General features: G+C 41.2%; 1 protein-coding gene across 1 annotated transcript in view; it reads left to right on the top strand.

Moving 5' to 3' along the window:
• Window positions 1-25,954, top strand: part of LOC138979419 (cadherin-22-like) — a 26,642-nt gene extending 688 nt beyond the window's left edge. Inside the window, exons 2-6 of the mRNA XM_070352142.1 lie at window positions 3,127-3,238; window positions 3,588-3,748; window positions 14,978-15,104; window positions 15,517-15,677; window positions 21,258-25,954. Coding sequence (XP_070208243.1) covers window positions 3,127-3,238; window positions 3,588-3,748; window positions 14,978-15,104; window positions 15,517-15,677; window positions 21,258-21,404 — 708 coding nt within the window. The 3' untranslated portion in view covers window positions 21,405-25,954. The remainder of the gene's footprint in view (window positions 1-3,126; window positions 3,239-3,587; window positions 3,749-14,977; window positions 15,105-15,516; window positions 15,678-21,257) is intronic.
• The last annotated feature ends 124 nt before the right edge of the window (window positions 25,955-26,078 follow it).

Here is a 26,078-nt window from a genome sequence, read left to right as displayed (position 1 = left end):
GATTCAGACTAAACTACTGGACCGATCTTTATGAAATTTGACATGAGAGTTCCTGGGTATGAAATCCCCGAACGTTTTTTTCATTTTTTTGATAAATGTCTTTGATGACGTCATATCCGGCTTTTCGTGAAAGTTGAGGCGGCACTGTCACGCCCTCATTTTTCAACCAAATTGGTTGAAATTTTGGTCAAGTAATTTTCGACGAAGCCCGGGGTTCGGTATTGCATTTCAGCTTGGTGGCTTAAAAATTAATTAATGACTTAGGTCATTAAAAATCTGAAAATTGTAAAAAAAAATAAAAATTTATAAAACGATCCAAATTTACGTTTATCTTATTCTCCATCATTTGCTGATTCCAAAAACATATAAATATGTTATATTCGGATTAAAAACAAGCTCTGAAAAATAAATATATAAAAATTATTATCAAAATTTTTTTTTCGAAATCAATTTAAAAACACTTTCATCTTATTCCTTGTCGGTTCCTGATTTCAAAAACATATAGATATGATATGTTTGGATTAAAAACACGCTCAGAAAGTTAAAACGAAGAGAAGTACAGAAAAGCGTGCTATCCTTCTCAGCGCAACGAATATCCCGCTCTTCTTGTCAATTCCACAGGCACTGCCTTTGCCACGGGCGGTGGAGTGACGATGCTACGAGTATACGGTCTTGCTGCGTTGCGTTGCGTTCAGTTTCATTCTGTGAGTTCGACAGCTACTTGACTAAATATTGTATTTTCGCCTTACGCGACTTGTTTTTTTTTTCGTTCTTTTTTCTTACTTTTTTTTTCATTTTCTTTTTTTTTTCTTTCTTTCTTTTTCCTTCTTTCTTTCTTCTGTTCTTTCTTTCTTTCTTTCTTTATTTCTTTCTTTCTTTTTTTTCTTTCTCGTTTTTTTTTTATTTTTTTTTTTTCTTCTTCTTTTTTTTTTTTTTGCCTCAGTTGCATGCAGTCCGCTTCAAGCTGAAAAATAAATGAAAAGAATGAAAACCTTTCTCGTTTTGTTATTTTTCTTTTACTTTTCTTTTTTTTACATTTAGTCAAGTTTTGACTAAATGTTTTAACATAGAGGGGAAATCGAGATGAGGGTAGTGGTGTGTGTGTGTGTGTGTGTGTGTGTGTGTGTGTGTGTGTGTGTGTGTGTGTGTGTGTGTGTGTGTGTGTGTAAACTGATTCCGAAAATAACTACTGGACCGATCTTCATAAAACTTCACATGAGAGCTCCTGAGTATAATATCTCCAGATGTTTGTTTGATAAATCTCTTATATGACGTCATATCCGGCTTTTTGTGAAAGTTGAGGCAGCACTGTCACGCTCTCATTTTTCAACCGAATCGGTTGAGATTTTAGTCAAGCAATCTTTGGCAAAGTCTGGACTATGGTATTGCATTGGAGCTCTGAAGCTTTAAAAATTAATTCATGCGTTTGCTCTGTAAATTTGTCATTAAAATCGAATTTTCGCGAACAGATTTAAAATTGATTGCATCGTATTCTTCATCGAGTTCTGAATCTAAAAATATAAATACATATGTCATGTTTACTCTAAAAATGTAATCACGATTAACGAAAATAGATTAATTATGTACTACAATTTAAATTTAAAAAATCGATCCAAAAATGATTTCATCTTATGTTTTTTAATTTTTTTTTATCATTTATTGATTTCAAAAACATATAGATATAATATGTTTGTATTAAAAACAAGCTCAGAATGTTAAGAATAATACAGAAATTGCGCTTTCCTGCTTATATAGCACAATAGGCTTGTCAATTTCACTTCGTTTTGCACGTGAAAGGTGATCGAGCGATTTCCTTGACGCGGGGATTGAAGAAGCTGCGTTGTCTTGGTGGACAAAATTAATGCAGTGCGTTCAGTTTCATTCTGTGAGTTCGACACATTGACTATATGTTTTAAGTATATGGGTTGCTCTCGGAAACATGTGCCTGTTCTTGTGACATGGAGCCTCCCCCCAAAAAAAACCAAAAAAAACAACAACAAAAATAACAACAAACAAATATAAAATAAACATGACAATAGAGACGAATTTTCTCTAATGTAGAAAATTAACATTTGTTACAACTCATTCAGACATAAAGGAGATATTTTTCAAACTCTTTCCCAGATATGAGTTATGAATGATGAAAGCTTTACAGTGGTATTTCTTAAACCGTTGATCTGAAGATCTGAAAATGAGCAAAATTAGCACGTGCTCGGTTTGGGTATCATGTGTCGGCCGTGATATCGCTGATAAAAAAAGGAAAACTAAAAACATAGCGCTCCAAAAACAATGTAATGCGCGGAAAGCAGTAAGCAGACTTGTCACGAACAAAATCAACTTGCCCAACACGTCACATGCAACTCCAACTAAGTCGTGTTGCATAGAGTCACCTGCTTGGTGTGTACGTCTGTCGTGACAGTCCCAGGTGGAAAATACGGGTTGTCATGTTATTGCCAACCTTCCTCTTTACCCTCCTTTGCTTTTATTTAAACGACAAGTATCATTCTATGCCTACTATTGCTATGCTACTCTGTGCTTAAAAATAAATGTACAGATGAGACAAGCTATAGTTTTATACACACAATTGTTCACTGCAGTTTAGGACTGAAAGTGAATCCTTGTGTTACGACCAAATAACGTAAATGATGTCTCGCCTTATTTTGTGACATTTTCTTGCAAGTGATTTTTCTCTGGATGTGTGTTTTATGCAACATGAAATTAAACAGGTGATGCTGATAATATATGACAGAATCGTTCAATTCCTGTTTGAAAGAACATTTAATCTGTTCAGCAAACAGATGTCACAAATCCGCAATGTTGAAAATGCGTATTTAGTGCAATGTCGAAAGAAGGTGTTCGTATAAAAAAACGATGATCGTATAACTAAACAAATCGAATCAAACGCACACTTTTTGAAGCTTCATTGGATGAATATAAACAACATTCAAAACTTACTTCATTGACAGCTATAGTTATCTGCTTATTCTGACAAACCTGGCAGCTCCCGATAACAGTGACCCCTGCACCGCTCATGTTTCTCAGAACAACCTATATAATGATGACGTCAGCGTGGTGACGCACGTGACTAACTAACTATTAGTTGTATATGACGTGAACTTCTTGCAGGTTGACCTCACTCCACTCTGGCGCGCTGGAGACCCGGACACAGATGACGTCATCAAGTTCACTAACATCATACCAAACGAGAAAGGAGCATTCGTTGTCAATCCACAAACAGGTCGCCCGTTTGTTCTTTTGTCAGTATGTTTTGCTTTGTTTGTTTGTTTGTTTATTTGTTTGTTTGTTTTTGTGTTTGTTTGTTTGTTTGTGTGGTTGTGTTTTATATCTCTGTTTTGTTATGTTATATATCTTTCATTTTTGGAGTCGTTTTTGTGTGTGCATTTTTGTTTAAATGTTGATTTCAATTCTTGCCTCTTTATGATTGTTTACGTCTTCTGAGGATTGGGACTACCATTACATATTTTTGTAAGGAGTGATTGGGTGTGTGCACGTTATCCCCACCAGGATACATACCAATGGTGCTAATGCTATATGGCGGAATACATTCTTGTTCTTCTTGTTTTCAGGTGTAATTTCCACTGTGGTTGACTACGGCATTGACACGGATGAAGAAGGGAAGGAGACCGTGGTGACCACAGTGACCGTGACGGACCGTCGGGGGGAGACAGCCACTGCGGAGGTTACAGTGCGATTTGTGGACTGCAACGACAACCCGCCTGTCTTTCATGTGAGCCGTTTTTTTCGCGCTACATTTGTAATTGTGTGGGTTTGTTTGGATGGGTAGGTTGGGTGAGGATGTGAGTATTATGGCCAATGTAAGTTTGCTTATAAAATTGTCTCCATGTTGTCAGAAAACATGGAAGTTTGTCGGCAAGACTTTCCTTTTCCCTCAAAAGTGTACACCAACAACAACACAATAAAAAAATAAAAATAAAAAAAAATAAAAAAAATAAAAAAATAAAAAAACATCAACAACAACAACAATAACAACAACAACAACCGTGTATTATACTCATGAGATAGAAAGGTATAATTGTCGCTGATGGTGGGTATGGCATACAACATCCATGTACCGACCATGGTTTAAACAAAACTATCTCGACATGAATATAATGTAAAGGCGGCGTCAGCCGGAAAGTAAAACTGACTTATTATTGTCGCAATTAACTCTTAATCGGAAGAAAAAAAATGTGCAACACGGCACTCCAGGAAACCGAAGCATAATAGTCTATATAGAGAATACTACATGGCTTGCTGTGTCGTACCAGATTTACACTATATTGAACTGCGAGCGAAAGCGAGCTGTTCACTATTTGAAAAAGCAACGAGTGTACGACACAGCAAGCCATGTAGTATTCTGTTTATCCTACATACTGTACTTACGTGTATTTTACTGAAAATGTCTTGCAGTCGAGGCAACTAATGATTGAAGACGCTTGTTTTGGAACCTCGATCTCTTCTAAAGCCTCGTGCAATCTATTACGTCAAAGCAAAGAAACGTCACTCTGAAAGTGTGGCGTGACGTGTTAGTTCTAAAGATTCATCGAGGGTAATTAGCGAGCGCAATTTGTGTTTCTATAATGACGTTTGTCTTGGTGACTTTGGCATCATAAGCAGTGTAAAAACAGGTCCCTGCCAGACTTGCTTGACATGACCTCTTTTACATGATATACACACGTGTGATTTGAACGATTATTATCTCACGGGTGTCTCTCTCACGTATGTAGGATAAAGTTATATATCAATCGTCACGAAGTAATGTACAAAAGAATAGCCCATATAATTGACGTATTCTTGTCGAAGTTATATCTTTATCAGCAGAAAAATGTGCACAACCACATGGCCATCAAGCTTGCTACCTTCAAAACCTTTTCCTGATATGTAAGGTTGTTTAAGGTATGTTGATCTTTTGTTTCTCCTTACAAAATAATGACTTCACTGTTTGTGAGATCTGTGACGTGTATGTGTTGTGCCGAATTCACGGAATTGCCGAATTCGCGGAATCGGCAACATTTTTGCCCATTTCACGAAATCGGCAAAACGCTGCCCAAAACGTGAAATCGGCAGCGTTTTGCCGACAATGCGGAAAGGCTTCTAAAATGTGCCCATTTCGCAAAAGCGACAGCCAGTCTGTTACGTTTTGTGTCACCAGAACATTGCATTAACATTGCTTTACCTCCCTACTATGTTTTGGTATGGTCTATTTTGGTCTGTGTCGAGCATAACTCCGGAAATGCACGAAAACTACACTTTCTGCAATAACTTGCCATAACTTATAGATTATTGCGATATCTATCCATTGGAGTATCTAGTTGTCTAAGTGCGATGATATCCCAGGCATTTGAGAACTTTAAAACCAAAAAGTGGCTGCCGATTTCCAAAATGGGCACATTTTAGAAGCCTATACGCGACTTTGGCAAAACGCTGCCGATTTCACGTATTGGGCAGCGTTTTGCCGATTACGCGAAATGGGCAAACATGTTGCACATTACGCGGAATCGGCAATTACGTGAATTCGGCACGACATATGTATGCCTACTATAGATCTACGTCACATCAGACGATGATGTCTTTTGATTAGAATCTCAAAAGCAGACAGACATTCCACAGTTATGAATGGTGTGCGCGCCTTCGTGAGCGAGGCTGGTACTACATATTGTTCATACGAAATGACAAACACAGGTTACAAGCGATAACGCGCAAAAGTACTGGTTTATTATTTTACATCTGACACTAGGTATCAGTAATGCATATATATAGTTACAGTACTACGTATTGCGGTAAAAAACTTATGAACAGAAAGAAAAAGAGAAAAGAAAACAAATTAGACATGGCAAAGGCAAACAGACAAGATAGTTACAAATACCAAACACTCGTTGGTTAGTCCTTCAACAACAATAAAGAGTTACGTTCCGTACGTTCAACAATACCATAAGCACTAAGAATACTCAAGAAACTTAGCATACATACGTTTAAATCCGAAAAGGCTACTTTCAGAAAAATACAAAACGTTGACTCATCAGGCCAGGAATACAAAGCAAACTGTCAGTGTCATACCAAAAAGTCTCCTAACGACAACGTTCCTGCGTTAATCAAAGTCACAAACAAGATATTTACTCATCCACTTTCCCTCAATAACGTTACAAGAAATAAGCCCGTTTACAAACGATCACCACAGACCGCAAGCTTCTTTTACCTAAATTCTTTTAACGTAAGGCTGAAAAAGTCGGAGAAAACGTTTCACTTCGAACTTCGTTAACCACAGATTTAAACCTTACAAAAACTTACTTAACAAGCTTTTAGCAGTGATCCCGCTCCTTGGGGTCACCACACTACACATTCTATCTAGCCTTTAAGCAGTGATCCCGCTCCTTGGGACCACCACGCTACACACTCTAGCTAGCCGTTAGTAGTGATCCCGCTCCTTGGGACCACCACACTACACCTTCTAAGACGTAACTATGAACGCAAGTTATCATTATGAACATTAGCGACTTTCTAGCGTCTACAAAACATTGCTTTACGTTCACAACACTAGAACAGTTGAACACACAATAAAGAAACACTACAACAAGTCAGACTTTCAACTCACGTTATACATCAACTCACAAAGTCATTACAAAATGGCGACCAAAACACAACACAAACAAGTAACAACAAAATTACCTTATGCGCTGTGTGGGTTGACCAGCAGTACCAAAAACGTGTTGCCTCACAAACGAAGGGCACAAAACGATCCACACTTGAGAAACAACTGTCTCCAAGAACATTACGTTGACGTTAAAACATAAGAAACACTCCGTTGGTTCACTTGATAACCTTCATACGTTTACAGATCAAAACCAAACACTTCCTAAAACCCTCAGATCGACTGACGAGACAGGAGTCAAGCAGTGGTATTTATGGAAACAAAAACCTAACATGGAATAGTTATTCAAAAGTCAAAGGTCACCGGATTGACCAACCAACAACATTCCTAAGACAGAATCGGGTGAAACTACTATTTTACAACCAATCAGTAACCGATCACGCACTCCGTGCATGCTCAAAACTTAAAACGGTATATTTAACAGAAAGAAGACCAAGGAACTAGCTGACATCACAAAGCTAAAAACACGTGAGTCACACGTATTCTAAAACTTGCAACGCAGATTCGCAGGGCTCACCTCAAAATCAAGACACGAAAAAAAACCACGTGAATCTCACGGTGTTCTAGAACTAAACGACGCAGTTTGTGACGCTCCGACCAAAACCAGGTCACAACAACTGAACAAGGAGCACGTGAATTTCACGTAAAAATATTAACGCTCCACAAAAACGGGTCACAACAAGGTGCCACAATAAAAACACGGTTTACTTCTTTTTACATCGTGCAATGGCTTGAGCAAACGTAATTACAACAAAAAGTAGGTGAATGCATGCCACATCGGCATGCACACTCCCACCGGAAATTATATTAATATAATTTACTTCAAAAACCTTTGTACAAACATATTCCTTATATCAAAAGAAGAATAACGCAGATTTTGACATTTCAAATTTACAACTCAAAATCATAGTGTTGCAAAACATTTACACAACAATATTATGGTTCAATCATTTTCAGTGTTTCAACACATCTCGTTTCAACTAAATGCCACTGGTCATTTACTCGACGGCATAAAAAAACGCACCACTTAAAACATAACTGTCCGTTACATCATCTGGTATAAAAACAAACCGCAACAATCTACAACTGTCAAATTGGAAAAACACTCCAAAGTGCAATGTTCTTTCAGTTCGCCTACACAGCTTTGTCTTCGTGATTTTCACGATCAACTAACAGTCATTTTGTGAATCGGTCGCTCTAATATGCGACTATCACCAGTGGGACGGCCGTGATTGTCTAGAGCCTTTGTTCCAACATGCACTTTCACTCGTCTGACCAGTCCATCAGATCCAGGCATCACCTCGATTACACGAGCCATGCACCACTCTGATCTGCACAAGTTCTGGTCATGCAAGACAACATCTCCCACCTGTACGTTTGCCTGGGGACGTTGCCAGACACGACGTTTCTGCAGGAGTGTAAGGTACTGACTCTTCCATAGCAGCCAGAACTCGTCTGCCATCCGCTGGACACAGCGCCAACGTTTCCTGGCGTACAGGTCTGGATCCTCAAACACACCAGGGGGCGGAAGGATGGCACCTGACTTCATGGTGAGGACGTGGTTGGGGGTCAAAGGGCGTGGTCCATCTGCCGATTCCAATGACTCGACAGACAGTGGTCGACTGTTCACGATGGCCATCACCTCGTATAGGAACGTACGAAGTGATGAGGTAGTGAGACGCTGGCCTGATCTTCTGAGAAGACCATTCAGGATGCTGCGTATCGTTCGGATCTGACGCTCCCAAACGCCACCCATGTGACTAGCTGCAGGGGGGTTGAACTTGAACTCACATTTGCTTTCCAGCATCTTTGATGTCAGTCGTTCAGAGTCCATCTCTTTCCATGCCAGTTTGAACTCGTTGCATGCACCTACAAAGTTCGTTCCTTTGTCACACCAAATGCGTGATATGTTTCCTCGCATGGAGACAACAATGCGTAGGGCGTTGATGAAGGAATCACTTGACATGTCATCCAGGGTTTCAATGTGGATTGCCCTAGAGGCAAAACACATCACGATCAGCCCGTACAAGAGTAATTTCATGAACTTGACGCAGTCATCACGGTACCCATGCTTCTTCTCAAACTGGCGTTTCAGTCCCATGAGACGCTTGACTGCGGCACCTCTGTTGTCAGGAAGAGACGGTTTCTCTGGTCGAAATGGTAAGGGCATCTCGTAGTGACCAGCTTCGTTGATCTTTACGTTTTCCTTCACGATCTTCATGAACTTTACATCGTCCTGGGACATGGATCCTGAGTCACTTGCAAAGTCTCTTTCCATAACATGTAATGAGTCAGTACACGAGACTTCGTCCACCTGTACCTTGTAGACGTGAGCTACACGTTCTTCTTCCCTCGATCCTGGCTTGACGATGACGCGCATGGACGAGGCTATGCCATCAAAGGCGACGGAATGCGGTGCCTTGCCGACGATGCTCCAACCTAACTTAGTCTCTACTGCAAATGGCAGTCCTTGGACAACGTTTAGGGGCATGAGGGCTTCAGCGCAGTCGTAGCCGATGAGGAGGCCTGCTTTGCAGTCAGGGTACAAGGGGGGCAGTTTAGGAGACAGGTGTTGGAGATGTGGGTAAACTTTGACAGTCTCTGAGGTGGGGATTTGCGTGGGGTCAACGGACAGGTAAGGTCGTGAGATGGCAGAAGGGAGCCTGACAAACTCACTGGAGGTAGGAGAGCGGACACGCAATCCAGAGTACTTCCTGCCGGAGACCACAGCATTGTCCTCAGTCAGTGTGGAGACCCTGAGTGTAGTCGGCTGCGATTTGGCTTTAACTTCTTCAGCCACTGACTGCACTACAAAAGTGGCGTTGGACATAGTGTCCAGTAGTGCGTACGTCAGCACTTCTACGTTGGGGTTAGAGTCACTGGAAACGAGAACGGGAACGATCATAGACGTGAAACCGATGCTGTTTTCCTCGCTGGCCTTAAGAGCAGACACTGTAGGGGTCGACGATGACAGTGGCTCTTGAACGTCAGCAGCAGAGGTACGGTAATTGTTCTTGTGTTCACTCGCCCCTTTGTTTTCACTCATACTGTTCTGATATTTGAAATTGTCATCGTGAAGACAAGTGGGATGAGCCTTCTTGCACTTCTTGCACGTCTGTTTCTGCATACATTGACGGCTCTGGTGATCCTTACTTCTCAGACATCCGTAGCAGATACGGTTCTTGAACAGAAAATCTCGTATCTCAACCAGAGGCTTCTCTATGAGTTCCTTACATGTCCCAGCGTCATGGTCCGGAAGTTGACAGTGCAGACATGCGGTGACATCCTCTGTCAGGGTTGACAGGTTCGTTGTGAACTTTCTTGGTGTCCCCGATGCACTTGTCAAGCCGAAAACAGGGTCGTTAGAAATGTCTGCTTCGAGAGTAACGAACGACACGAGTTCATTGAACAGAGGATACCTCTTCTTTTCAACCTTGGTTCGAGCAACTGTTCTAGACCATCTGTGACTCATCCAGTCTGGGAGCTTTCCGACGATCTTCCGTAGGTACTGGGCATCATCCAGGATGCTCAGTCCACCAACTTCCTGGGCAGCAACGGAACATTGCTGCAAGAAATCGGCCAGACTTCTGAGTCCCTTGGGATCCTTGCTTTTGACTGGGGTCCATTCGTCCAGCTTGGTCCGGAAAGCTTGCGAAACGACGTATGAGTTGCCGAACCGATTTTCCAGCACTTCCATGGCTCTCTCGTAGGCATCACCTTCTCTTAGCAGAAAGAAGCCGGTCACGGCCTCCTTTGCTTGACCTCCGATGTACCGTTGCAGATACAATAACTTCTCACTGCTGGTTATGTTCTGTCTCTCGATGAGGAACGAAAACGACGACCTCCAAATTGGATATTGGAGAGGGTCACCAACAAAAATGCACGGCTCCTGCATCGGCAAACGGTTGATCATCAGAGCGTCTGATAGGGTTTTGGCGAGAGAGTCCATAGGAGTGTCCTGCTTGGCAGGAGTAGCAAGTGGACGTTGGTAGTACGCAGACGGGGGGTAGGAGGCAAATGGACGATCTGCATGACATTCCTTGTCAAAGTTCATGTACGCAGGGGGCCTTGCGTTTTCGTTTCCCCAGATAACTTTGGGGGTGGTCTGATGTGGGTCCAGGAATGTGGGCACGAAAGGCTCTGGTTTGGGATGTAGGTGGGTATCATAGGGGAAACAGGGTGGGGTAACTTGAAGACGTCTGTGGTCCATGCGTTGGTGACGTTCTTCTGGGAAGTAGGTGTGTCGTTCTTGCGTCTCATCACCTTCCCTTGTCTCTGGTAGGTGATAGGACCAACCTGTGTGGTCGAGATCAGGCGGGCGAGAGCCTGTGACGCTTGTCGTTGAGTGTCCAACGTTGTGCAGAGGCGGCTGACCAGTGTATGCACCGAGAGGGTGCTGCAGTGTGGTCAGCAGCGCTGTAGGCCGCATGGAGGATGTAGTTGCAGCCGTCGTGTAGTTGGGTGTGGAGGGCTCCCGATGGACGAAAGGAGCGCTCGTTCCGGCGTGATGGGGGGCGTTGACATCCTCTCTACGTTGAGGTCCGTACGCCTCGTAGGTGGCGTTGTTGGTAGTAGCGGCGCTTGTAGAGGCGCTGACTCCAACGACGAGGTCCACGACAGGTAACGCGTGCTGTCGTGGCTCAGTCGTTGTGGTTCCTGCGACGAAGTTGGTGACAGCAGCGTTGACAGTAGAGATGTCACGGGTGCTGGCGGCTTGGCAGACAGGAACAGACGTGAAGTCCATGGCTGGCTGGTGTGTCCTTTGGTCAGCAATGACGGCAGCTTGACAGACAGGAACAGACGTGGCGTCCAAGGCTGGCTGGTGTGTCCCTTGGTCAGCAATGACGGCAGCACCTGTCCCTATTCCTATCGCTATTTGTTTATTGTTTAGAGGAGGGGCTACAAGACTGTACAAGGGAACGAAAGGACGAGGGTGGAACCTAGTGTTCAACAAATCAACTGACGGTAGATCAGGGAGATCCTGCTGAACGGATTCACCTTGTTCCAATACTTGTAACATAGCTTGTTCTCTTAAGCTAGTTTTTAATTCGGTGGACTGAATTTGTCTCAAAGCCTTCTTCTGTTTAATCTCTTCAAGAGCTGCTTCAGCTGCGTCTTCGGCCTGTCTAGCTGCTATTCTCTCAGCTTCCTTAGCCTGCCTAGCTGCGTCTTCGGCCTGCCTAGCTGCTGTTCTCTCAGCTTCCTTAGCCTGCCTAGCTGCTTCTTCGATCTGCCTAGCTGCATTTCTCTCAGCTTCCTCAGTCTGCCTAGCTGCTGTTCTCTCAGCATATTGTTGTTGTAAGAGATCCAGTTCATTAAACTGAGCTTCCTTTATTGCGTCACCTTCCACTTTTATGGCCAGGGATGCAGCCTCTAGTTTAAGAGCCAATTTAGTGTCTTCAGAGCTAACACTTTTAGAGCGGAGAGACTCGGCGCGAGAAGCTACTTGGCTACCTGATCTCCTGATACCTGACTTGTGGCTAGCTGACTTGTGGATGGCTGACGTAACGCTAGCTACTTTATGAATGGCAGACTTAACACTGGCTGACTTGTGGGTGGATGACCCAACGCTAGGTGTAACACTGCTATGCCTGGAAGTAGGCTCTTTAGTCACCTGCACGCTAGTCGTTTGTCTGTCAAGAGCTCGATCAATGTCAAACATAATGTTCTGAACTGTTCTCTGAACATCATCCCAACTTTCCTGAATGGTTTCACCGCTACCAATACTACGAAGACCTTTCTCTATGTCACCAAGATCCTTGTACATGCTCAAAATAACCTGTTTTGACTGGTTAACGACTCTTGATTAGGAGTTTCTTGGTTAAGCTCTGTTACTACCTCATCAATTGCTCGTTCCAAGAATGTTCGTTGTCTTGCAAAGTTTCTAGTTTTGATCTCAATCTGGTACTCTCTACCTTTTTCAGTAGGCTTAATGTCACGCCTAGGCCTTTGAGAATGTTCATCTTCATCGCCGTTAATGTCATAACCTGAAGCTTCCAATGGTTTATCTACTGGAATCTTCTCCATTACAATGTTCGCTTATTCAAAAGCACTAAAAACCTACATAAGGTTTATCTGGTTATAAAGTAAAATGAATCGATCTGAGGGTCGTTTGGGATAATACACAAAAGTCACAAAAAAGCGCCGGATACGGAGTAGGAAGATCTCTAACCGACAAGTTGATCTATGTCAAACTATGGTTCATTAACACAGTGACAGGTAACAATAAAGTCTTTTGCTGGTTATCAACAGCTACGTTTACGTTCATTAAGCATCAATAACACAAGTTCTTTACTGGGCGTCAGCAAGCTAAGTTTTTTTACTGGACGACAGCAACTAAAGTTTTTTACTGTGCGCGCCTTCGTGAGCGAGGCTGGTACTACATATTGTTCATACGAAATGACAAACACAGGTTACAAGCGATAACGCGCAAAAGTACTGGTTTATTATTTTACATCTGACACTAGGTATCAGTAATGCATATATATAGTTACAGTACTACGTATTGCGGTAAAAAACTTATGAACAGAAAGAAAAAGAGAAAAGAAAACAAATTATTAGACATGGCAAAGGCAAACAGACAAGATAGTTACAAATACCAAACACTCGTTGGTTAGTCCTTCAACAACAATAAAGAGTTACGTTCCGTACGTTCAACAATACCATAAGCACTAAGAATACTCAAGAAACTTAGCATACATACGTTTAAATCCGAAAAGGCTACTTTCAGAAAAATACAAAACGTTGACTCATCAGGCCAGGAATACAAAGCAAACTGTCAGTGTCATACCAAAAAGTCTCCTAACGACAACGTTCCTGCGTTAATCAAAGTCACAAACAAGATATTTACTCATCCACTTTCCCTCAATAACGTTACAAGAAATAAGCCCGTTTACAAACGATCACCACAGACCGCAAGCTTCTTTTACCTAAATTCTTTTAACGTAAGGCTGAAAAAGTCGGAGAAAACGTTTCACTTCGAACTTCGTTAACCACAGATTTAAACCTTACAAAAACTTACTTAACAAGCTTTTAGCAGTGATCCCGCTCCTTGGGGTCACCACACTACACATTCTATCTAGCCTTTAAGCAGTGATCCCGCTCCTTGGGACCACCACGCTACACACTCTAGCTAGCCGTTAGTAGTGATCCCGCTCCTTGGGACCACCACACTACACCTTCTAAAACGTAACTATGAACGCAAGTTATCATTATGAACATTAGCGACTTTCTAGCGTCTACAAAACATTGCTTTACGTTCACAACACTAGAACAGTTGAACACACAATAAAGAAACACTACAACAAGTCAGACTTTCAACTCACGTTATACATAAACAACTCACAAAGTCATTACAAAATGGCGACCAAAACACAACACAAACAAGTAACAACAAAATTACCTTATGCGCTGTGTGGGTTGACCAGCAGTACCAAAAACGTGTTGCCTCACAAACGAAGGGCACAAAACGATCCACACTTGAGAAACAACTGTCTCCAAGAACATTACGTTGACGTTAAAACATAAGAAACACTCCGTTGGTTCACTTGATAACCTTCATACGTTTACAGATCAAAACCAAACACTTCCTAAAACCCTCAGATCGACTGACGAGACAGGAGTCAAGCAGTGGTATTTATGGAAACAAAAACCTAACATGGAATAGTTATTCAAAAGTCAAAGGTCACCGGATTGACCAACCAACAACATTCCTAAGACAGAATCGGGTGAAACTACTATTTTACAACCAATCAGTAACCGATCACGCACTCCGTGCATGCTCAAAACTTAAAACGGTATATTTAACAGAAAGAAGACCAAGGAACTAGCTGACATCACAAAGCTAAAAACACGTGAGTCACACGTATTCTAAAACTTGCAACGCAGATTCGCAGGGCTCACCTAAAAATCAAGACACGAAAAAAAAACACGTGAATCTCACGGTGTTCTAGAACTAAACGACGCAGTTTGTGACCCTCCGACCAAAACCAGGTCACAACAACTGAACAAGGAGCACGTGAATTTCACGTAAAAATATTAACGCTCCACAAAAACGGGTCACAACAAGGTGCCACAATAAAAACACGGTTTACTTCTTTTTACATCGTGCAATGGCTTGAGCAAACGTAATTACAACAAAAAGTAGGTGAATGCATGCCACATCGGCATGCACAAATGGAGAGAAAAAAAAAAGTTATTGGAACGTAAATGTAAGGCAAAACAAAACATGACATCACACTTCCTTCAACCCAATGATCTGTTAAGTGGACAGACAGACACACACTTACCTCGACACTGTGTTTTCAGCAAGAACCAGCGAAGCGAATTGAAGTCCAGGATTGCAAGACATCATCCGGTACTGTTGTCGGGAGCGTCGATGACGCGAAGGATGCCGACTCTGCCTATAACCAAAACAATGTCTTTGCTTATTCAGGTAATGTTCTGTTTTTTGCTTGTTTTTTGTTTTTTGTTGTTGTTGTTGTTGTTGTTGTTGTTGTTGTTGTTGTTGGTGTTGGTGTTGTTGTTGTTGGTGTTGTTGTTGTTGTTGTTGTTGGTGTTGGTGTTGTTGTTGTTGTTAGGTTTTGTTTTTGATTGGTTTGTGTGTGTGTGTGTGTGTGTCTGTCTGCCTGTCTGTGTGTGTGTGTCTGTCTGTCTGTCTGTCTGTCGGTCTGTGTCTGTGGCTGTGGCTGAGTGTCTGTGTCTTCTGTGGATACGTCTGTGTGCACGCGTGCGTGTGTGTATGCTGTGGAGAAATAATGTATTTCAAATCCATCAGTTATGCAGGCAAAATGTCCCGCATAAGAGAGCAGCCTCAAAGTAATACAGATGTATGCTTATCCTATCAGGTGTTGGTAATGGAGCGAAAGTGGAGCCTTCTGGGGCCATTGTCTTGACCAGAGCATTGACTGGAGGGGAGGTCATCACCTTTCCAGTCCTGGCGACTGACGTTGGCATGGTGCCTGGTCCTCTGTCCAGCAAGCCCTACTATGTCTCCATCAGCGTTGTGGTAAGGGAAAACCCGCGCAAGTATAAATAAATAGGAGGAAAGGAAAGGATAGAAACATGAAGAAATAAGTCGCGTAAGGCGAATGTACTACATTTAGACAAGCTGTCGAACTCACGGAATGAAACAGAACGCACTGCATTTTTTCACCAAGACAATACAGCTTCGTCAAGCTCCGTGACAAGTAAATCGTTCACTTTTCACGTGCAAAACGAAGTGAAATTGACAAGCCAGTATAGCGCGGTAGCGTATTGCGCTAAGCAGGAAAGCGCGCTTTTCTGTATTCTTTTCAACTTTCTGAACTTGTTTTGAATACAACATATACGTTATTTGCGTTTTTGACCAAAATATGACATGTTACACAGATCGAGACAGTCATTGTTCTCCGAGACCGCGATAGCGGTCGAGGTGAACAATGACTGTCGAGATCTGTGTAACATGTCTTATTCCCCCCTCTGCTTCTTTACCTCTGTAAACTTGTAGGGGTAGTTATTTTTCGATAATGACCCAGCAACCAAACAAATAACGACCCAGCAACAGCCTGAATCCTCGATAGTGCAATGGGTTGAGAAGCTGTTCTGTTTCGGTACTACTTTTTGCGACTGAAAAGTTCCGAACGCTCTAATGTACGAAGTATACATCTCTGGAGCAAACAATACAAACATACCGCATTTAAATTAACAACTACAGGCCTGAACACATGAATCTCCATATAAAATCCATGAGTTCGGTTGTTTTCTGAATCTAGATCAGACGTTCATCACAAGCAATTTCCCAAGGCAAGTAACTCATACTTTGTCTAGCGACAAGAGTAGTTCCCCTTCTTTTCACTCAGTTTCTTCGACAACAGACTGCAATCCGACGGTCAGTTTTCAACAATATTTCATTTAATAAACAGATCACACGCAACCAAATGCACACGCACATCTCATCAATTTAAACAACATAAAGCGGTTTCATACACTATTTTCCCCAGAAAACTTAACTTCATACAGTTTTTAACGTTGGAACACGGGGTGCAAAAGTTCGTCTGCTAGTCCCATTTGACGAAAGAACATTATCATAACCGATACCAAAACATATACAGAACACACAATATCTGCCTTTGCCGCCACAGCAGAATAACAGCATTTATTCCCCCCTCTGCTTCTTTACCTCTGTAAACTTGTAGGGGTAGTTATTTTTCGATAATGACCCAGCAACCAAACAAATAACGACCCAGCAACAGCCTGAATCCTCGATAGTGCAATGGGTTGAGAAGCTGTTCTGTTTCGGTACTACTTTTTTCGACTGAAAAGTTCCGAACGCTCTAACGTACGAAGTATACATCTCTGGAGCAAACAATACAAACATACCGCATCTAAATTAACAACTACAGGCCTGAACACATGAATCTCCATATAAAATCCATGAGTTCGGTTGTTTTCTGAGTCTAGATCAGACGTTCATCACAAGCAATTTCCCAAGGCAAGTAACTCATACTTTGTCTAGCGACAAGAGTAGTTCCCCTTCTTTTCACTCAGTTTCTTCGACAACAGACTGCAATCCGACGGTCAGTTTTCAACAATATTTCATTTAATAAACAGATCACACGCAACCAAATGCACACATCTCATCAATTTAAACAACATAAAGCGGTTTCATACACTATTTTCCCCAGAAAACTTAACTTCATACAGTTTTTAACGTTGGAACACGGGTGCAAAAGTTCGTCTGCTAGTCCCATTTGACGAAAAAACATTATCCTAAACGATACCAAAACATATACAGAACACACAATATCTGCCTTTGCCGCCACAGCAGAATAACAGCATATCCGTGTACTTGATTTTAGCCCAAAATAGGAAAACTGACAAGAAGTGTTAACAGAATGGAATGATTTGCACGGAACTATACAACCGCGCATTAATCGATCGCCTGCGCAGGTTGACTGGTTGAGAGAATAGGATTCGATCAAACTTTCGCAAAAAAACTCCTCTTTTCTTTGAATAACTGAAGAAAGGAGGAATAAAGAGGTTACACACCTCGTCTCAGTGATTATAAAAAATAATGGTCTCAGTTCGCGGTCATGAAAAAGCTCGCTAAAGCTCGCATTTTTCATGATCCGCTAACTTCGACCATTATTTTTGATAATCACTGAGACTCGGCATGTAACCTCTACATCTGTGTACTTGATTTTAGTCCAAAATAGGAAAACTGACAAGAAGTGTTAACAGAATGGAATGATTTGCACGGAACTATACAACCGCGCATTAATCGATCGCCTGCGCAGATTGACTGGTTGAGTGAATAGGATTCGATCAAACTTTCGCAAAAAACTTCCTCTTTTCTTTGAATAACTGAAGAAAGGAGGAATAAAGAGGTTACACACCTCGTCTCAGTGATTATCAAAAATAATGGTCTCAGTTCGCGGTCATGAAAAAGCTCGCTAAAGCTCGCATTTTTCATGATCCGCTAACTTCGACCATTATTTTTGATAATCACTGAGACTCGGCGTGTAACCTCTACATATTTTGGTCAAAAACGCAAATAACATTTATGTATCGATCGAATTCCTTTCAGGTACTGACTTTGTTGTTGTTTAAACGATTGAACGAGCACACACACACATGCAATCAAACACACACACCAAGAACACCTGTTTACACCAAACACATACACTTCAATGCGCCACAAAAATAGTGCAACTTCAAAAGTTGATTTAACTCCTTCAATTAACATTAGAATATTTGATTATCGCAACATTTTGTTCAAAACATAATCAAAGGAACGGAAAATTCATGAACATCAAATAAAACATCAATTAAATTGCCACATCTCTTTGCACCGTCAGTGTCAGTAACTGTTGTGCACGCTTGTCGTCACCCTGTCTCGCGATCAAGACTGGACGAGTTCATTGAGTTAGCTTGGCTGCTTGTGGGGTTAACAGCAAAGACAATCAACACGTTTGGGTCTTATTTTGTTATTGTGATGTTCAAGTTGTTTATGGTACAGTTGTGGAAAGTAGGCAGAACTTGCATTGTCGTGGATGGTGGCATGTCAGGTTCATTTCTGCGCTGAGGAAGAAATTCATATTTTCAAAGGACATGTCGAAACTACGTGCCCCGCGCATATCGACTCGGCCGGTGGCTGTGTGTGCGACAGAGCTGAGTGAACTTCGAGAGAGGTTTGAATTTGGCCGCGGCAAAACTTGGAGTTGTGTGTTGCCTGCAATATGCTGATGGAGGGTGTCTCCCATGTTCATCTTTTGTTCAGCTGAAGTGTGTTGGTAGATGGCCAGGGATGACAGTGATTTGTGACCTGTTACGTGGCTAGCTCGGTGGAGGACAGTAGCACTTGTTGCACGAATTATACGTTATTTGCGTTTTTGGCAGACGTGTGTTTTGATCTGTGGGTTAATCCGCGTGTCACAAATATGAAGTAAGTACTTCCTTTGAAGTTTCGGTTAACCTGAAACGCCCAAATATGAAGTTTTGTAGGCCTCTGACGTCACATGGCTCAAAGAAGGGAAATCCAATGTCCAATCGATACATATCTATATGTTTTTGGAATCAGGAAATGATAAAGAATAAGATGAAATCATTTTTAGATCCGGTTTTTAAACTTTAATCGTAGTACTAAATATCCTATTTTTGTTAATTGTGATCACATTTTAAGAGTAAACATGATATATGAATATATATTTTATATTGAACATATGATGAAAGATACGATGCAATCAATTAAATCTGTTTAATGTCGATTTCAATGACACCTTTGATGAGCAAACTTATTAACTGAATTTTTAAATCCGAGCTGAAATGCAATCCTATAGTCCGGACTTTGTCAAAGATTGCTTGTCTAACATTTCAACCAATTTGGTGGAAAAATGAGGGCGTGACAGTGCAGCGTCAATTTTCACAAAAAGCCGGATATGACATCATTTGTATAGGCATCCCGTGACAGCCTATCACCCCTAAAATCGACCTGACAAAAACCGTAGCCCCGTGTTTTAAAATCTGCAAAAAATAAGAGTATGCACAAACCAAACACTTCTGACAACCATTGGAGAGGCCATTCAATTTCCTGTTCAGAACATTTTGTTTTATGAACCTGACTTCTCTAGTCTTTATGTAGCCTTTTGTCAAAGGCGGTAGGTGTCAACCGTTTCAGAGGCAAAAAAGGCACGTTTTGCGGCCATTTTTGAGGGGGTCCTCCACTCAAAGAGCCATATATGCTCAAGTTCTCAATGATTTGCGTTGAAAATGTCAGAAGTTATGACCAATAGGCTGACCAAAATCTGTATTGCTTTTTGCGAATGTGTATACTTATCGTGTCGTATTACGTAAATTTTCCGAAAGAACTAAACAAATATTCATTGTATTTCAGGGTTTCAGGTTAACAAATCGTGACTTTGCATCCTAAGCAAAAACTGGATGAGGCAATAGGTGCCAAAGTTTGAAGCAGATCCGAGGGCTGGTTTACATTTGCTGGGGATGGGAACACGCATGAACAAGTTCAAGTTCAAGTTCAAGTTTTATTTATTCCAATAAAACCCCGTGAGGGTACATGGAAAATTAAAAAACACAATAAAAACACATTTCATTCAACACCAAATAAAAGGAACTAAAACAAAAAGAAATCAGACTATGTACATAAAAGGGAGTTGAGGGGTGAGGGAGAGCAAAAACAATACAAGAAACAATTCAACAATAATAATAATAAATAATAATAATAATAATAATAATAATAATAATAATAATACAAAAAATAATAAAACATTACAAGTGCAAAGTGATTACATACATTTCTTTACTATGGGAAATGGGGGGAAGGGAGAGGGGGGGGTGATGGGTGGGTTAACATAAGGACAAAAATACTATTACAAACAACACAAAACAGATAACGGAGTATAAAGCTAAAAGAGAATTAAATTATCGATAACCGTCAGTGGTACTGAGTACACTCCCCGTGGAGATAAACGGATACTTTTTCTTGCGCGTTCCAATAAAACTCGATCGGCATTTCAAATACTCAGAGTAAACATTACTCTTGTTTCATAACAGGCCTTTGAGTGTTAAATCCCTCTGAAAAATAAATAATATTTCAAGGGGTGTACCATATCTAAATTTGCTAATGCAAATTTTTCCTATTAAAATCAAATAAGTAAGATGCTTATGCATCCCGTGCAAAGCCATCCTTATTTTGCACACCATTCAGCACATCAGTGTAAAACAAGTTCTCAACATACTCCCAGAAATGGTTAATTTTACTGCAGTGGAAAAAAAAAGTGTTCAATATAATCAACTTGATCTATACAATTAGGGCATTTATCATTATTTACAAGTCCCATTTTAAAGAGAAGAATATTGGCTGGGTATATATTATGCAATATCTTCCATTGTAATTCTCTTAATCTGGTTTCGGTTGATGTGTCTTTTGCTTTGAGCCAAACTTTTTCATCAATGTCAATATCAAATCTGTTTAACCAAAATCGGACACCACACGGTTGAACATATTTCGCATCTGTCATTAAATTTCGAAAATCTCTAGCTTTGAACAGCCTTTTATAATTAAACTACAATTTTCCTTCTTGTATTTCAGCAATGTAACCCCTCTGAACCCCTGACACCCGCACCCTACATGCCACAGCCTTGTAGGTCTCAGACGGAAGGCTTGAAGTTCACAGCCATCACTTTGGTCGCCATCTTGGGTGCTGGTGTTCTTGGGAAGCTTATGTGTGTTATGTAGTTTTGCATTCTGTGTTTGCTTCTATGGTTTAGATGATTTTTGTTTTAAAGATCACAAAGATCTGTCTCATCCTTTAATGGCCCCCTCCGCCTCGTTTTTGTCTCATTGTCTCAGTTCTGGCCAGGCTATGTTTCTTCGTTCATGGGCTGAAACTCCCACGGCTTTTACGTGTATGACCGTTTTTACCCCGCCATTTAGGCAGCCATACGCCGCTTTCGGAGGAAGCATGCTGGGTATTTTCGTGTTTCTATAACCCACCGAACTCTGACATGGATTACAGGATCTTTTTCGTGCGCACTTGGTCTTGTGCTTGCGTGTACACACGAGGGTGTTCGGACACCGAGGAGAGTCTGCACACAAAGTTGACTCTGAGAAATAAATCTCTCGCCGAACGTGGGGACGAACTCATGCTGACAGCGGACAACTGGATACAAATCCAGCGCGCTACCGACTGAGCTACATCCCCGCCCTGGCCAGGCTATTACATGGCACATGTTTTTATCATTATCTTTGTTTAATTGTTTATAATATAATGGATGGTTGGGGGGTAGGGATCTTCAAAATATACTTTCTTGTTCTGATTTAAAGGAAATGTTTAACCACACTGTGAACAATACTATTTTCAGCTTTGTTAGTTTCCTGTCTTTCTGCCTCCAACTGTCGAACTGTTCTTTCATGAATTTGACAATCTCGTCCATTGTCAAACTGTTGATGTCCTTGGGCGGATTTTGCTGAGTAGCCAGATTTGCCAGTTGTTTGTAGACCGTAGCAGTCTGATTCGTCAAGAAAACTTGAGCCTTGCGCTGCTCCGGCACGGAGTAGGCGACCACAAACGTGCAAAATCTTGACCAGTAGTCAGGCCACAGTTCCGATGTTGCATCAAACGCAACAAAAGATGGGATTGCAGCTGCCTGTGTAGTAATGGGAAAACGTAGATTCGAAGCACTCGGATCGTCGTAGCTTTCCTCCCTGGCAGAAGCTGCGGCACCACTGAACACTTTCATCATCATCTCCATCTGGTGCATTTGTTGCTCCATATCTTCCTTGTGCTGGCGTTGCTGTTGCTCCAACTGCTCCCTTAGAAGCGTTATCAGCTGCTCTGTTTCCGTCATTTTGCAGTAATAAGTCACTCCGAATAGACAAGGGAAGTAACTGTCGTCGACGCCAGTTGTCGTGTTTTTCCTTTCGTCACTCTCAGTCGCAAAGGAGACACAACGATTTGTGTAGGTTCTGTAGATTTATTAACAGCTGGAACAACGGTGACAATATCTCTCAGCACAGTGTAAGAAAGAACAAGTGCAAGACTGGTAAAGAACAACAATACGTGTGCGCAGCCCTACTTATATAGTTAATGGACATACGAGAATACAAGGGAAACATCGACACTAATCTGGTTAGATCTACACAGTTCCATCTGTTCGATGAGCGTCTACGCTTACGTCATGAGTGACTGCGCACTTAATCAAAGTAAGTTCCATAATGTTCTATATCCTTCCATTCGATTCCAGTGGTATCTAGCGATCTCCACAACAGTTTTGTTGCTATCATGCCTTTTATTGTGTTTTTTTGTTATTAGGATTGTAGTTTTAGAAGTCGGATTGTTTGTTCGTGCACTATTTACAGGAAAGTGTATCATTGCCCATCAAAATTAAACTGAAATGAATAATACAAATATTGTATAATTCTACGATTTTTGTTTTGTTTACGTGTTTATTTCTGTGCACGAATAACATTCGTATTTATATTTGTTTTTGTCTTCCCTATTTATGTGCTTGTTATAAATATTGTTTTCGTTGTTCTGCGGTTTTGTATGTCTACATTAGCTATCTCAATTCTGTGTCCATTTTCAACGCTTTTAAACACGCACAAAATCGATATCTTAAGGTGACCTGATTTTCTTATTTGCTTATCATGATTCCTTTAAAAGGCGTAATCAAAGTCACATACAACCCTCGATCACCCTCCCGCCTGCGATCACCCCCACTCCGCCTCTACCATTCTTCTCTCCTTCACACCACCCTTCCCCTCCCACACACACCCAATTCCCCCAAACCCCCACCCCAACTCCCCGACCACCATTATACCCAAGATATCGTCATGCGGTTGTGACAAGATATAGATTGCTTATGACTCGCACTCATTCCAGCGTTATTGTGTCGACAATGTGGATTCATCCAATCTAAGAGTCATCTGCTGACGAATAGCTGTACAATTTGACCTCAATATGTTCCAATGGTAGGTCACATTGGTGCTTTTTTTCTGTGCTTGGACAATGTGGACAAATCGATCAGGTCTTTTGCTGACGAAAAACTGTATAAGTTTGATTTTAATTTGTTCACGTGTTAGGTCAAATGAGTGCTTTTTTCTATGCTACTAAAAACATATTTTGAAGTTGGACTCCAGCAACCCCACATTAAGATCTCATTACATTTGTTGTTGTAACAAAATGTCAAGCCGTTTACGACCCGACTAAAGCTGCGTTGAATGTGAATGTTGTCATTGTACTGTTGGTTCTCTTCTTGGTCCACTTTTTTTCGCTTTCTTTTCTCTTTTTATTTTGTCGCCCTTCTTATATGCTGGTGGTGTCGTCTCCTTTGAAGATGTCATTGAAATACATTTGAGAAGACGATCCCAATTTGTTCACGTCTTTGAACAGTTCAGGGACATTACAAGGCTATTCAATGATAGCTGATGTCAGATGGGAAAGGTCTATTGTTGAAAAATTAATTCTGTGAAATAGCACCTCAATGCTGTTAACATAAATCCTTGCATGTTCAGATGAACGTTTGACACCCAAACCCCCTCCAACCTTCTCTTAATCGTACTTTAAATCCCTTCACAAAAAACGGCGAATCGAATAGTGTTTTCCTTGCCCTTATAAACATGTACAGCTTTTACTTTGGACACTCCTAAGATTCCGATCTCATTATTTGTACACTGAGCACAAAAAGTTGAGGGTATTTTTCAGTGGTATAGCCCAGGTGTTAAACAGCAGTTTTTGGGTCAGAAAGATACGTGTATTTAAAGACCAGTCTTTCTTCAGCTCACAAATGTGTTTCCAGGATCTGAGCAATATCTGGGAATGACGTCACAGGTCCGAGACCACGCCTACCCTTAAAAAATGGCGTTTTGTGACGGCATGATTCACTTTCAACCGTCGAAACGGCGACTTAAACTGAACGATATTTTACATGTTTGACATCAACAAGTTTATTTGGTGTGTTACCTAACAGTTCATACACATTTCGTTCAAATCTGCCGCGCAGTCAGGCTGATCCAGCGTGTAAAAGAGAGCAACCACAATCCTGGAAAACGACAACAAATCCTGGGTTTTTATGGTGTTTTATAATCCTTAAAAAAAAAAAGTTGTGCGAAAGACACCAGGGACAGTACTTTTCACCTCTTTTCAAATGATCATAAATTTTGAGCCCGTGAAGGAATATTTCTGAAACTTGGCACACATGCAATGGCACTATTCTGTGCAAAGTAAACAAAAGTGCGTGCATATCAAATTGTTTCTGGGACGTTACGAACGTTTACACATTTTTAACGGAAAACGATTACAACGTCCAGTCTCGGGATCTGTTTGCTCTAAGTACTAGCGCGAATACAGACGAGGGTCTTTGTCATCGTTCTGTGGTATTCGGAGAGGTTACTATTTGTAGTTTTAGATTTATTGCATATCAACTGCAGCTACCCAGCAAAAACACCACACAAACCCTGGATTTGTTTGCTGTTTTTTAGGATTGTGGTCGCTCTCTTTTACACGCTAGATCTCATTTGAACAAAATTTGTATGGACTGTTAGGTAAGACACCAAATAAACTTTCGGATGTAAAAAATGTAAAATACCATTCAGTTTAAGTCACCGTTTCGACGGTTGAAAGGGAATCATGCCGTCAAAAAACGCCATTTTTGAGGGTAGACGTAGTCAAGGACCTGTGACGTCATACCCAAATGTTGCTCAGATCCAAGAAGCACATGTTTGAGCAGAGGAAAGACTGATCTTCACATACACGTATATTTCAGACCCAAAAACTGCTGAAAACATCTGGGCTATACCACTGAAAATATATCCTTAACTTGTTGTGCTCAGTGTATATACTACGCCACAATCTTTACGAATCTGATCAAAACTGCTTTGACTTGTAATCTTGAAAGACGATACGGGGATTTCTTTACTTTGTTCTTGCTTCTTTACTTATTCTTTTCTTTTTTTCTAAATCTTTTCATATCTCTCCTTTTCATATCTGTGCTTTCCATACGTCGATGGTGCGGCCTATGTTGAAGTGGTTAGGCACAGTGCCATACTGGTTAATAGCTACACATAAGACATAATTGATATTAATATCGGTGAATGTGCACCAATATGTATTGTTACAAAAAAGCCCTGCTGTCAAAGGATTAACTACTTATGGTCCCTCGCCCTCAAATGTGTACAAATGCTCTTTTACTATGAACTAAAGAGAGCTTTTCATTCGACGGATTGCATCATTGAATAAGTAATACGTAGATTAGGATTGTATGACAATAAAAACGTTCTACTCCTTGTGTACTGGATTGTTTGCAATGTGTGTGTGTGTGTGTGTGTGTGTGTGTGTGTGTGTGTGTGTGTGTGTGTGAGTGTGTGTGTGTGTGTGTGTGTGTGTGTGTGTGTGCGTGTGTGTGAGTGTGT

This window comes from Littorina saxatilis, linkage group LG11 (assembly GCF_037325665.1).
Source record: "Littorina saxatilis isolate snail1 linkage group LG11, US_GU_Lsax_2.0, whole genome shotgun sequence".
Taxonomy (NCBI): domain Eukaryota; kingdom Metazoa; phylum Mollusca; class Gastropoda; order Littorinimorpha; family Littorinidae; genus Littorina; species Littorina saxatilis.
Note: the sequence above shows the minus strand (reverse complement) of the source record. Positions and strands in the feature narration are given on the sequence as shown.